The following is a 14,923-nucleotide window of genomic DNA, read 5'->3' on the forward strand; positions in this document are numbered from 1 at the left end:
GGGTCTCTGTTCAGAATCAGTAAGAACCTGTTTTCGTCGCCTTGGTTTCCCTAGCATGCCTCTACGTTCCCTATTAAAATCCCTAACTTTTTCCTCCATGAGTGCTTCTTTTTACATCTGGATGTCTCGAAATTCTACCACTTGGGTTGAGCCTGAAAAGGCCCCAATCATTCCTGAAGTTTCTTCTGTTACAAATATGGAATGTAAGAAATGAAAAACCCCTGAAAAATCTTCCGCAAGTCACACAAAATCTTGTAAAATTAAAAAACCCGAAAAACTTGCTACAAGGTCTTCCAAAACAACAGTCGCATTGCCATCTAACCCTGATTTTAGGAATAGCAGTCAAAAAAACTTAAGAAACACATGTTACGCAAACTCAATCTTGTTTGGCTGTTTCTAGAAGTCCAGTTGATCCCTCCCATTTTTTGCGTAGTATGAAACATCATGTCTCAGCTGCGAAGGAAAGTGCATTTAATATCTTTGCTCAGCACGACGTCCCCGAGGTTCTTAAATATCTCCTACCTGGTCTGTCATTAGACTCCATTTCTTGAAAGACTTTTTAGTATTGGAATCAAGACATCAACCACTTGCAATTCATGTCATATTACCAGCTCCTCAGAAGTTATAACACCATGCATCCAACATTCTCTCCACCCTACGTTACAATCTTCCTTTGATAATTTCTTCGAAAGCGAGGAGTTGTCAGACACCAATGCCTACTTCTGCCATGTTTGCAACGCTCATCAAACTGCTGTAGTTGAAAAAGAGGTAGTGTCGTGCGGTTCCCATCTCATTTTACAGCTAAAACGTTTTGCCAGTGCCAACGGCCTTGTGTCAAAAATTGCCTCTCGTATTACTGCTTTTCCTGGTACCCTTTCCATACCTTTTTTTGTAGATGGAGAAGTGAAAGTTCGTAAAAATTTTCAATTAAGGGCTATTATCAACCATTGCGGCAACTTAAATAATGCTCACTACACAACCATAGCCTTTGACCAAATGGTTCACAGGTGGATACATTGCAACGATAGAGCAGTAATTTTCTGTGATGACCGCCTTATTAACAGTCACGAGTCACGAGTCATATGTTTTCTTTTTAGAAGAGCTGAGGTAAGAATATTTTAACCAGTATGAGTCAGCAAGGGGGCTTGACTACACTCAGTCTTGTCTTTGGAGAGTGACGACTCCACTTATTACCCCAGTTAAAAAAAATATATTAGTAGGGGGGTTTGATCACGCATGATCTTGTCTTTGGAGAGTAACGACTCCACTTATTACCTGAGTTAAAAACAAAGAATAGCGCAGTTGAACAGAAAGTGGTCAAAGTTTACTTTAGGAAGATAGGGATGTCTAGTTTCTGCTGATGACGGTCCGCGGACCTCTTCGAGGTGACCCAGCTAGACATCCAGGGTATTTAGGTTCAGAAATGGGTCGAAACCTACCTGCCCTTGGTTAAGTTTCTGTTCATCTTTTCAAATGTGTTGTCCTTTTTATTTTTTTTATATATATTTTTTAATTAATTCCTTGTAAAAAGGGAGAATAGTGCTTTTAGAGGCATTTTCTCTAGAGGAGTACAACCTCTAGCTTTTTTCAAAGACCTAACAGGTTGAGTTCATCATTGCGGTGGCTTGCCACCTCTTTGTAAATTATTTTCTTTTCTTCTTTACCAAAGTGGGATGGTTAAGCGCGCTGTCTTGACTCTGAATTTTAGAGCAAAGATATGATTTTATGCTCATACAACAAAAAAAATAAAAACGGAAAAGAAAAGTGTAAACCAACCTCCATAGACAAACTTCTTTTAGTACTTCTGACAACTTTATTAACATCGCATTCCGCATCATCAATCTAAATATTATATATATTATCAGATTGGTATAAGTCATAAAAATGCAAACGGTAATATAGCTATTATTTAACTTTTATGAAACCAAAAGAAAATTCTATGCATTTTTCCACCTACCGAATTCTCACGTCCATAAAACCTTCGTGTTGAAGTTACTTCTTCACTGTTTTCTTGCGTCTTCTTAAATTTATTTAAAATGGCGCTAAAATCTTCAATTTCATTAGACAAATCAGGGTTGTTTTTTGTTAACCAACCAATAACAACATCCCTATCCGGTATTTTGTGTTCATCCTGAAGCGTACTTGCGATATTTTCAACTCCATCATCATCAACTGCTACCACTTTGTCGTTTGTTGAAAATGATTTATACGACTTCATCGCTATATTAAGGGCATGACGCCGGTCAGATAAATAATGAAGATTCGTGGTCACTTCTCCACTCTTCATGAAATGCCGAGCAAAGTAAGAACTTCCATAGCCACCATCATTGCACGCAAACGTTGCTATGCCACACCGAATTCTTATCCACGACACTCGTTGATATTCACCTTTACCTAAAGCTTAAGCCATTCGAAAACTAGCAGTAAGTGAAGCAGATACGTTAGTTTGGGTCATCTTAGCAGCAGTACCGGAACCGGAAAGAAACACACGTGTTGAACGTACGGTGGATATCTTTTCACGAAGGTGAGTAACATAAACTCATAATGCTCAAAAAGAAGGTCGGTAACAACTAAGAATTTTTCGCCGTAGATGGTGCTGGTCTTATAGTTGGTCTTAGATATAACGCGATGACCTTCATAACCACTTACAACTTTCTGCTCCTTAAAATCTTTAAGTCTGAGCTGAATTAGATTTGAAGCGCGAAGACCATTGCCCTGGTAATCCTTTTGCCATATGTTTTTGGATTTTCTTTAAATTTAAAATAAAAAGAGAGAAGACTTTGTATTGCATCACTTCTTCCATAACCAATGAAGTGTTTTGGATTAAGTAGCTGCTTAACTTTGTTTTTCCGGATATCAACACGTCTTTGCTTGATATGAGGATTGAGATCTTCGTTGAAATCCTTTATGCTCCCTTCCAGCAGTTGCATTTGTTGACGATTCATGCCAGCATACACAAGGCTTTTACGTAAAAACTGGATAAAGAAACCTAACGAAGTAAATCTGGACCGCAGAGTACTAGCTTGCACGCCAGATGTTTTACCAATCATTTTAAGCGATGGATAGTGGTAAAAGTCGCGAAATAAATGGATGTTCGTAAAGGGATGGCTTGGTAACATTTCCATTTCTTCAGATAAGACATCCCACATCGCAGCAACCTCATTTCTATGTTGTTGCGCTACATTTTTGTTATCTGTGTCTGGTCCCATTGAACAAGCCATACTCTCCTGAAAGGAATTGAGCAAATCGTCAGAGTTTTTATAAAAGATCAAAAAATAATCTTCTTCCTTAATTTTCCACTTATCACGCTCATTTTGTGATAACCGAATAGCATTAGGTGTAAGGTAGCTCTGATCGATTTCCTTAATGGCTTTAATTTCCCAGGGCCCGATCTGCGCACAAATTCCTCTGTGTCTCCTTCTTTTGTGTCTTCGTTGGCCTTCTCTTTACCCTTCTTTTGGTTTCCTGAATGATCAGCTTCTGCCGTCGAAGTTTTGAAGCCAACTTTACACGCTGCCCGTGATTCGCTCAAAATGCGTTTTCACTCTTCTTCACTTAAGTTTCGATGTCTTTTGTGATTTTCTAGGTGATGATCGAAACGCAAAAATTACTCTGAGCACTCATCACAACGTAAAGGTAAAGGTGCTTTATGCTTATCCGATCTGCACCAAAGAAAGAAAACTCTAAGTTCGCTTTGCTTCAATTTTGCATCGGTTATGCTAGACTTGTGCTTCATGATTAAATGTCTACTAAGCTTGTCGTTTATAAATATTTTTCATTCAGGATATTTGTACACATAATTTCTCCGCTCGCCACAACTGACTTCCTCCACCACGTCGATACCACCCAAAAATTCCTTCATTGAATCTTTAACCTTTTTTTCCTTTTTCTCAACACTTCTTTGCAGTCTCAATTTGGTAACAGACGATTTGATTTTTTTAAGACGTTTTTTAAAATGTTCTTGTTTTTTTCTTTGTTTTTTTACCGCCGAAAATTCTCTTTCTGCTGCCATTTCAGCTTTTCGCATCATCCCTTCATTTTTAAATGAAGCCTGTAAGGAAAATTGCAATACGATCTAAAAAACTTGACAATGATTTTAACCCTATTTGCTATCAGTACCTTGAGTGAATTAGGCCAGGAAAATCGTAAACGTGTTTTATAATCTGGCTAATCGAATTCTTAACAAAATGTCTTTCCTTAAGGAAGGGTTAACACAAAAAAAACTTCTTACATTCTCGTCAAAGGTGTTTCCTAAATTATACCAGTCCAAGTCTTCTTCATCAGACGATTCTTCATCTGGTACACAGTCCTTTTCCGGTGCTTTTGAGCACGGGCGTAATTCCATGCATCTCTTGCCGAAACATATCCCCTTTTTAAGCGCTTCTAGATATAAAAAAGCAATTTTGGCGTCGTTGCACAACATGGACAGAAAATTTTGTTCAACATTTACCTATGGACAAAACACTTTTTTTAACTTTTACCTTATTCAATGTTTGGCGGTCAACCTTATTTGCATCGTCATCATTTTCAGATTCTACAACATTGCCACTCAAGTCAGATTGCTGTAAGTAAATTTATATTGATACATATATAAAGAATCAATATAAAAAAGTAACTTTGGATCAAATTTTCTTAACAGTTTAAAAGGCAGCTGAAAAAGTCACAAATTAAAAACATAAAGAGCAAGAGAAATGATAAAAAAATAAAATAAAATTAAAAAAATATGCATACTTCAATGTCAATAGAATTTTCTTTTGCAGCCATGTCTTTCGGCGCAACTTCATCTTCCTGTTTATGCGGCTATAATTGCAAAGCATGAAAATTATAGTCTGGAGTTCAAAAGTATTAAGCTACCAAGTCTAAATTAGCCCCTCCTTACAGTTTTAATGGAGGAAGTACTGAATAGAGAAATAAGGCTACCTTAAAGTTAATAAATGGAAAATTAGAACCTACCCATTGTTTGAAAAATCCAGGCTCAGTAATATCTAAAATATTTTTCACATACTTCAAAACTGTTTTAAAATAGGGACCAAAACGTTTAAAAAAATACTAGAGGCATACATTACGTACCCTCGTAATAATCGGGTTTGTTCGCATGTAACATGTCTAAATTACTGCAACAGTTTTTCTCCGAATGAGTATGCTCCTTCTCCCAAACAGGATCCTTTTCTATCTCAAGTGAACATAACTTGCTTAAATTCCTCAATCGTACGAAACCACCCGTTTCTGTTAACTGTATGCGATATAGATCGGCAACAGTTGTGCACTGTGACGCGTTGTTTATCGGATACAGCCGCATGTCTGTATCTCTGGAGATAGCTGATAACGCTGGCTATCGGTCTCAGCCTGTTAGGCTAAAAACAAAATGGCGACTGTAGATGCAAGTGATCCAACACGCTTCTTGGAAAGTAATTTTTCAGGTTAATATGGACCTTTATCTTTATGATGGAAGATTAACTTAATTTGCGAGTTCCTTATTCTACGACCTTAGCATCAATTTGTTGGCAAATGGCCTAGGTAGTGGTGGTGTGATGTATATATAGCTAGCTAGCTATAGCTTAGCGTCCCTACAAAGCCAACTATTTATATATATCATGTTAAAAACAACTAAAGTATCTTTCATCCATCTGTTCAAAGCTCCAGTAACAAAAGAAGTTTATCTTATTTAATTCATTAAGTTGCAATATTTTCTTTTTATTTGCATTCTCCAGTATGTCACCTTATAAATGTTAGTGTATATATTTAAATTTGGTGAGTAAGTGAACAAAAAACTTTGTCTTATATAATATCTCAAGTAAGTGCAAAAAGAAATTTATTGTTAAACCAAAGCAAATATTGAGTCGATTTAAGTCTTTTGTCATGGAACAAAGGTTTTAATACCATATAATAACATCCAAACTGAAATTGCTAAACAAAAGAACAGAATTAATATCGAAGTGTCGTCATAGTAAAAAGTTTTATTTGAACAATTTTAAATCTGTTCACCTGGACAAATAGTTTTATACGTCTTTCTTTTAACTGTTTTTATCAATTGTATTACTCTTTTATGTCTATAACTTGTACGTATTCCCACCGGATTTATACAGTTTTTTTCACTAAATAAATTTTAAATTTGGTGCCTCTTGATTAAAGAACTTTAAAGTATATTTAGGTGTCCTAATCCAGAATTACTGATATTTAACAGCCTATACAAAAATTGACCTTATAATTGTTTGTATTTTGATAACGATTGAGTATTGTGTGCTTGCAATGCTATAAACGAAACGTGCAGAGGACACGATTTCCTCTCACACATGATGCCAACTGAAAAATCTTTAAATATACATATAAAAAGAATTTTTTCAAATTTAAATGTTTGAAAAAAGACTTTAAGAAATGCTGCCCAATAGTGTAATGGTAGAACACCGGTTGAATCTTGTGTGTGGGTGCATGTCTAAAAAATGCACAATTTTAAACTTAATTCGTGCTCTCACATGAAGTATCCTTAATTTCAAGGCCCGTTTTATACATGTAAGATCACAGGAGGTTCGGGTTCAAATCCCGATTGGGCATATTTTGGAAGAAATTTGTTGCAGCTGAATTATTCTTGATGGAAAATCCCAACATGAGATTAACAACCCCTTAGTTAGAATACCTTCTGTTAAATTTGAATAATGTGTTTTACTATATATTTCTGTCGTTAAAATTTTTTCTTTGATATTGATGCGAATAAGCACAATCATATGGAGTTAACAATATTTAATTATATATATATTAATTATATATTATTTAAATAATTAATAACTAAGTCTAACCATATTTAACCATGTATTAATTAATAAGGTAAGGTAGGGTAAAATAAGAAGCATAATTGAATTGACCTGGCATTACCTGATAAGATAGGTGTTATAAAAATTAAATTATCAAATTAAGAGTTAGTCGACAAGGCTTCGTTTATCTATCTTGGGTGGTTTTAATCCTGCTCAAGGATCTTTTTTTAGACACGTGGAATCAAGTCAGAATGGCTGTAGCTCCCGTACTTAAAGGCAATTCCAAACAAAAGCGTCCTGTGTTAAGAAGACTTCGAAAACAGCTGGAGGTATTGTAACACTAGTTATTTGTTTATATATTTTTAGAAAGAATGCTTGCTGTACATCTCTGGGAAAGTTCTTGTCAACAATAAAAGAGCTTTGTTCTTGTGCATTTAAAACAACTATTTTTGCAATACAATATATAATTTGTTCTTTTCAGCGAAAGGCTAAATGTATGTTAAAGACATGCTCGGTAGAAGATTTCTTTCGTCATATCGAAGAGTATTTGACTGGTAGGAGATATTTAATTTCCATATTTCCACTTCTATGGCAATTATAATATGCTCATCACTTTGTTTCCAATTTTAACATACATAGGCACCTTCACAAGAGGCGGATTCCTCAACTGAATGTAATTATTAGTACATAATGATTTACACTCTGGAGTACAAACTATTGAGTTGGAAAAGTCTGCAGAATAGATGTTGTTTTTTCTTGCTCAAAATTTTTTTAATAAACATTAATTTTCTTTTTCGCTTATTTTACTTAGGATTGTTCTCGTGACTCAAAAAAACAACGGCTTACCTTTACCTTTCCGGTGCCCATAGAGAACGAAAAGTTAAAAATGGAATTGAATAAAGCAAAAGAAGCTGTTGAAAGATACAAGCAGATCGTAGATAGTCAAAAGAAGACTATACACATTCTGAGAGAGAAAAATGCTTCGATGATGCTGCAATGTGCGGATTTCACAAAGCTAAAGATGTTTGAACATCTTGGACATTCTCGATCGTCACTAATGGTTGATGCATCGTTGTTTTCATCGTTCTTCCATAATGGCGATCCGTTGTTACAAGAACAAACGCCCACAATTTTGACAAGTGAGGTAATCTCCGGCCTGGCTTCCAATGTCATATTTTCTGGTCATTTCGCAGAAGTGACCCGCGCTGTGTTTGACGATGGAGATTCTGTAATTTTAAAAAGTTACTAAGCACTTGGTAAAGAGGAAACATCTCTGCGCAACCTAGCTTATGTTAGCCACGAAGCACGACTGCTACAGTTTGTTGGGAATCATCCCAATATTGTACAGGTCTTTGGTATTGTACACTCCAAAGGAAAATTTCATTCTGTGCTTAGCTATGAAGGGGATAGCAGCATAAAGCGGAAGGTAATATTTCCCACAGAAGACATAATGAAACAAATGATTATTGGGCTAGCTAAAGCACTCTCTTTTTTATTTGATAAAGGAGTGTTACACCACAACATAATTCCTGAAAATGTCATGGTGAAAGGTAGTGACTTCACTCCGGTCATTATCGGGTTTTCATTCGCATGTCGAGCGTCTTGTGCGAAATCTAACGTTAAAGACGTTTTAAAGAAATTAACCGACCATCATCACGTGGCACCAGACAATTATGGAATTAAAACCTCTGAATTTCAAAGATGCGCTACTTGAAGCTCGCATTGAACGTTTCGTTTTTAAATGTATGGATAATCATGTTGGTTTGCGTCCCCCACATAATTTTTTTTCTAGAAAGGTTGAGAGGGTTTTGTATTGTTAGGCATGCATACATGTATTATAATTTGCTCGAGTTAAGAATAGTTTATAGCATCTCAATTGCCTTGGAGTACAGTGTTTTGACTATTTTTTTTCAATAAGTCACGTGAATGGATTTTCAGGGGAGTTCATTGCACGGTCAGCATCTTGCGAAAGGTTTCGATTTCAATAGATAAACCAAATTAGTTATATTTTATGTAAAAGTATTGTAAAGTAAAACAGAAAAAATTATGTGTGTAATTTTGCATGTGCAATTTAGCATTAAATTATAATTTCCCTTACCATCTCAAGTCCCCTGTACAATTATATTGCCCAGGCGATTACATTGACTCAGGGCCGTAACTGACACTAATTTTTTTTTTGTTGTTGAAAGGGAGAAACGGATGTAAATCTTAAGATTTTACCCTTTAAATTGGTAAAAACGCATCCTCTGCGTTTTCCTTCATATTAACCATGATTGACAAATATTTTAAGAGGGCTGTGGCCCCGGCCTCCTAGGCCACTACGATCCTGCGGGCCGATTAGTTTTATTTTTATCGTTCACTACTTGAGCAGAAAGCAATATAAGAAACTAGCGAAGGCGCAAAAAAATTTGTTGTTTTAAAATAAAAATACACGCTTTACTTTTTGTTCAAAAAATATCTTTTTACATCAGCCGAATTTACATTCTCCTCCGGCTCCCACGTTGGTACCTCATAACCAATCCACTTTATCAGGTATTCAGTAATATTTTGATCTCCACTTTCTCTTTCTCTATCCTTCAGGATGTAATCGACAAAGCCTTCATCAACACTGGCTTGGGACATTACTTCTTGAAGGGTTATGTCGAGGCCTCTTGAGTTCGGGACTTTATCGGTCAGCTCAAGCATTTGACAATTGTCGTCAAGCTGACTCATTTTTTTATGACTTCCTTTTTTTCTTTTCTTAACATTTGAGGGAACAGGATCTGTCAAAATTTCAGTCACCGCAACTTCCATATTTTCATTGACAACCTCACTATTTTCTACGACTGCGTCGGTAGGAGGTTGGAGACTAACCTGGTGACCCTGGTGGGATTGGTTTTTTCGCTGTATAACTATGGCAAAAGAAGGTTTTATTTCTTCAAGGAAAGAAACTTTGCAGTTTCGCGATTTTAGCATTTTTACTGGGAAAGTTTAGCAAATTTTTGCCAATCTGTAAAAATGTTGGCAAAAATTTGCTAAACTTTCCCAGTAAAAATGCCAAAAACCGCGAAATCGCAAAGTTTCTTTCCTTGAAGAAATATTATTTTCATAAATCTTTTTAAATGACAAATATAAACAAACGACTTAGACTGCGGTAAATTATTTTTGGCACTTGACCTGACCATAAAGGAATTAATTTTTAGGGAATTCATTCTCGCAAAAAATATTAGGACTTGCTAACTTCGCGAAAATCAATTTTATTTTTGAAACATTTTCCCGCAAAATTAATTCCGTTAAGGTATGATATGATGTAAAAAAAACTGTTTTTCTGTAATGGATAAGAAAAGATGTTTATACCTAAAAATTTTATATGTTCCATGTTATCCAATAATATGGATAATTCCAATTTCGTACAGTTTGACGGTTTCTTAAAAATGAAACCCGGTGGTATTCCGAGAACTTCTACTTCGCCTTCAGTTATCTTTCGGTACGGTACACGCGTCCATTTCCCACATGATGCTAAATCTATTTAAATATTTGTATGAATATCATAAATATCGCAGAAAGCCTCGTATACCAGCGTCGAATTTAGGGCCTGTAGCGTTTTCTTGATATCTTATATCAAATATTTGGATAATCCTCATATCAAAAAACGCTATTAGCTCTGATGCATAAAAGTGGAAAAATACTTACATATCTTTTTGTTAAGCGCTTCAGTAACATTGTCTCTATCACTTTTTGAAGTTTTGGCACTGTTCTCAGAAACACCTAAAATTATAAATAGCGGAATAATTGCTAAAGCTAACATTTTTATTCACGTTGTTTGGAGGAAAGCATATTTTTGTCGGAAGCTTCAAACCTGCAGCGAAACATGAAAACTCCCACTCGATATCATGATGCTGTTCTACAAAGTCTACACCTCGTTGGCTGCCGTACACAGAAGTGTGACCTCTATTCCTCTCGCAATCAACATCAATAACCAATGTTTCTATGCCAAATGACAACATTTCTTTGCACTAGAATAACAAGGTAATTAAGAAGAATGTTTTCAACATTGGGTTATATTAAGTTAATAATTGTTAAAGAACCTTTGCTAAAATAAATTTACAGAAATTTCTCTCCTGATAGTCAATAATGTGTACCAGGGATTCAATCTTTCGGCGAGTCTGTTGAATTTTTAGCCGTTGTTGCTCTGCGCTCATGTCTTTGAATTCCGGAAGTTTGAAAGTTGTAGCTTTATCACAGTACGATGACTTTTCAATTTCTGACATTCCACCCCATGCTCGATTGGCGTTTTTTAATGCTAAAGCGCTATCATGGTTAGTACCTAAAATATATCAATTCAAAATTAAACTTATATCTTAACATGTGAAATGAATGTTATTATTTTTTACAAAAACTAGCTCATATTGCCTGTCAGAGAGGAAATATACTCGGATCGAAATATATCAAATCATCGCATCGGTCGTGCACGGAGTTTTTCTGTTTTTTCCTGCTTTTTTCTTCTTTTTTGATCAATCCAGTTCTAAATAAAGATAAAGTGTAAAATTATTTTCGTGACTCATCGTCTTTTGGTAAATTGCGATAGAGCGGAAACTGAACCTTGACTTGGATCTCTGTTAGCCCTGTTTGTTCTACCGCTTCCCTCAGTAAAGTCAAAGAACCAATGTTGTCTCTTCCGTGACACGTCATTCCCTTGTCGTACATAGCTTCTAGTATATCAAGTTGCTCCTGCGATTTTTGTGTTCTTTTTGTTACTGTGCTGGAGGCCATATCGTTATACTCAACTAAAATAGGAATAGGTTTTGGCGTGAAAACAGCGTTCGGATTCACGACTAAGGACTTGAACGTAACATAGCGGTAGGCATTGCAAACAACAGATTACTAATGTTTCACTCTAGTATATGATACACTATATCCATCGTTGCTTCTCCTATAGACAGCTTTTGTTTTAAATAGACGGGGACAACTAAACGTCTGGGCATTTTTGTAAAATTTAATTTAAGATAAATTCCTCTGCGGGCTATTCAAAAATTTTTTTGGTTTTGTGAAATCATAGAAGTTTATCAATATTGTATGTTCTTTATGAAAAATGAAAATCTGTTCTGAATATGGGTATAGGCCATAGGCTAACCAGAGTAAAACATTGACTTGACGCTGATTCACTTCGGCATTGTTTATAAAGTTCGTTCTGTCAGTATTCGAAATGACCGTATCAGAGCCTCCGAGTTAGTCGGTATGGGCCATAGGCTAACCAGAGTAAAACATTGGCTTGACGCTGATTCACTTCGGCATTGTTTATAAAGTTCGTTCTGTCAGTATTCGAAATGACCGTATCAGAGCCTCCGAGTTACTCGGTATGGGCCATAGGCTAACCAGAGTAAAACATTGGCTTGACGCTGATTCATTTCTACGTCTTTCTTACTGTGACAATTATCGTTTTGCGCTACACAGGCAACAGGTTCGTGAAGAAACAAAGTTGAAAGGAAGTTACGCCAACAATTATATTATATAGTTAAGTAAGGTACACGAATTTTAATATCTAGTCATGAAATTTAAAACAAAAATAAATTATATATGTAAAAAAATATCTTAGGTATTAAATACATTTGTTTTGTTTAGAAAAGTCTAAGGAAGATGGTTGTTTCAGGTACAAGCCATGCGCAACACTTTTGGCTATATACTCCTTATTCCCTGCCGTTGTATTTTTATATAATCGAACCACAGCTTCATAAATATATTTACAATATAACTTTTATTCACCATCTGCACTTTCACTTGAATCTGAGTATATTTCACTGTCCTCAGAGTAATACGCGAAATCTATCGTTTCGTCGTCTTCGTACATCACTAGCACATCATTCGCAAGTGAATTTTAATATGAACGAAACTATTGAACAGAACTTTATTTCGATTTAAAGTATCGCTCACGCGGCCCATAACTTCACTGATGAGAAACTTTTCGGCAGGCTTGTCGCATGTTTCCAAGTATTGTTTTAGTATTTGAAATTGCTGTTGCCAATAATCTATAACGCATGACATTTCATGTTTTACAAGACCAATCTCTTCAGACGCTCGTTGCTGTCTCAAATATAATCGGACGCAATTTCTCTTCACATTTTCTGGAATTATTGACGTTTTCTAAAATAACAAGTATTGCAATATGCACGTGACATTTGCGTAAAACTTACTAATTATACTAAATTATAAAAACATGGAAACAAGAATCACTTAAAAAGTCACGAAATACGGCACACGAGTTAAACACTAACATGGATTGAAATACTTTGGTAGACAGCTGAGTTTACATCCAATATTTCACTGTATTTGAGGTTAGAATAGCTCTCGTTTAACTCCTTCCGTATGTCATTTAATCCGTCCAGCTGATTCTTTATTTCTTTACACACTTTATTTGGGCGCTGAGACGATTAGCAATTGCAGATCCATCTAAGAGAGAAACCCAAATAGTTTGATTATAGTAAGAGCTATTACGCCGTAATAAACTTAGATTAAGAAGGTTAAGTTTTTTAAAAAGAACCACGTATCAAATTTGAACGATTAACGATGGAAGGTTAAGTCAGTAACAAGTCATCAAATCATGGTAATGTGAACTAAGGACAATTGAATAGTTCATTAGTACCTCCGTAGCGCTTTTTTAATACCAACAACATCATTCGTTCTGATACGCCGTGGTATAGTTGGCATATGGCTTCATTTTGTGAGAATTGCAAGGCGTTTTTATGTTCGAATCGATATTCAGGAGTGCTAACGGTCCAACGTGCAAGAATGTTATGCTTCTTTTCAAGACTTTTGAGAGTGATATCAATCCTAAAAATCGCAGATGTGGTTATCTTTTATTTCTTATATATATGTAATATTACTTCTTATATAATATAACTGCGCAAACTTTAAACCTTGCTGCTTTAGAAATATGGCAAGCTCGATCTGATAGCTTTTCACTCATCAGTGACAGGCGCTTTTCTTTCCAAAAATTCTTTGAGCTTTTGATAGTAGCACTGAGTCCATTCAATATCTAGATCAATTTGAAATCAATAGTGACTCTCGCTTATTCTCGCCTACGCGCGCCCGTTTAAATTACTAAAAATTACCTTTCGCATTTGAAGGCTGTTTTGTTACCGCTTCATCCTCCTCGCTTTTCCAAGCATTCAACACGTCTGATGTGATACTAACTAAGAATACCATTGACAAACAAATTATATATAGGCTTTAAAAAGTACTTTTTCTAATTAAAATTCTCTGCCCTCGATGTTTTAACAAAAAAAGGTTTTTTAATATCTTTCTGCGTTCGCAAGTTTGACGCAGAAGTATTCTTAAAGATAACGATTTAAAATATGCACATGCGTAAAAAAAAACTCTGAGAAAAGAATAGTTTTCTTAGCATTCCCTGTCTTAAGGTTGTAGAACATCTTCACTAAGTAACATACCTTGAAGTTTTGAGCATATTGCATCAAGTTCATCACAGCACGACTTCATCGTTTTATTGGCTTTTTCATAAAGATTTACCAATGTATTTCCTAAATTAATAAACCTTTTATAAATACTACATTACTTAATCATTATTACCTCTTATGCTTATTCTACCTATGTATACCTATATTGCCCATTTTGATTGATCCAAAATGCATTAAAGCGTCACCCAGTAAATCCATGCGATGAGCGGGGGTCATCTCTTTAGTAATTTTGGAAAACGAGCGCAAGTATGACCAAAGTCTTTCCATTAATTCTTCGTCCATGAGACAAAATGACTCTAGTCTTCGAATGGAGTTCTTTATCTAGGTATACATTACATTGAAGTAACAATATTATGATCTTAAGCACTTAAACAAGTGATAATAATTACCTACCTGGCAATTACCGTTGTGACCATACGAATGAAACAAAGGTATACCAAAATTGAAATGTTTGTACTTCGTCATGGTGTGTTTTTTCTGTATAGAAATTGTATTATAAAACATTGTTTTATCACTCTTCTGTTAAAGAACCGCTTTCTCATACACTTGATATTTGAACGTTTTTGTAACTAACCTCTAAGTGTCGCTTTAAAACACATGCTATATCGTATACTATATGCACATCTAATTCTTTTCCATTAGATTCTTGCAAAATCTTATCTAACAGCATAACAGCATAACCCAACTTAAAAAATGTCAGTTTTTTCCTTATATGAAAAAAAC

At 35.3% G+C, this 14,923-nt stretch overlaps 1 protein-coding gene across 1 annotated transcript; it reads right to left on the reverse strand.

The window, feature by feature from the left end:
* Positions 1-1,643: 1,643 nt before the first annotated feature.
* Positions 1,644-2,287, reverse strand: LOC130613657 (uncharacterized). Its single transcript, XM_057434974.1, has 3 exons — positions 1,958-2,287; positions 1,777-1,842; positions 1,644-1,697 (listed from the first exon to the last, which is right to left on the reverse strand). The coding sequence occupies exons 1-3, from the start codon at positions 2,285-2,287 to the stop codon at positions 1,644-1,646; spliced, it is 450 nt and encodes a 149-aa protein (XP_057290957.1).
* Between the last annotated feature and the right edge of the window lie 12,636 nt (positions 2,288-14,923).

This window comes from Hydractinia symbiolongicarpus, chromosome 11 (genome assembly GCF_029227915.1).
Source record: "Hydractinia symbiolongicarpus strain clone_291-10 chromosome 11, HSymV2.1, whole genome shotgun sequence".
Taxonomy (NCBI): domain Eukaryota; kingdom Metazoa; phylum Cnidaria; class Hydrozoa; order Anthoathecata; family Hydractiniidae; genus Hydractinia; species Hydractinia symbiolongicarpus.

What these genes read in the sequence shown, in the direction of transcription:
- LOC130613657 (XM_057434974.1), bottom strand. Translation starts at nt 2,287, where the DNA reads ATGAAGAGTGGAGAAGTGACCACGAATCTTCATTATTTATCTGACCGG. An exon ending in TTTATGGACGTGAGAATTCG is followed by an intron (nt 1,843 to 1,957) that starts GTAGGTGGAAAA and finishes TATAATATTTAG; the next exon opens with ATTGATGATGCGGAATGCGA. An exon ending in AAAGAAGTTTGTCTATGGAG is followed by an intron (nt 1,698 to 1,776) that starts GTTGGTTTACAC and finishes TCTAAAATTCAG; the next exon opens with AGTCAAGACAGCGCGCTTAA.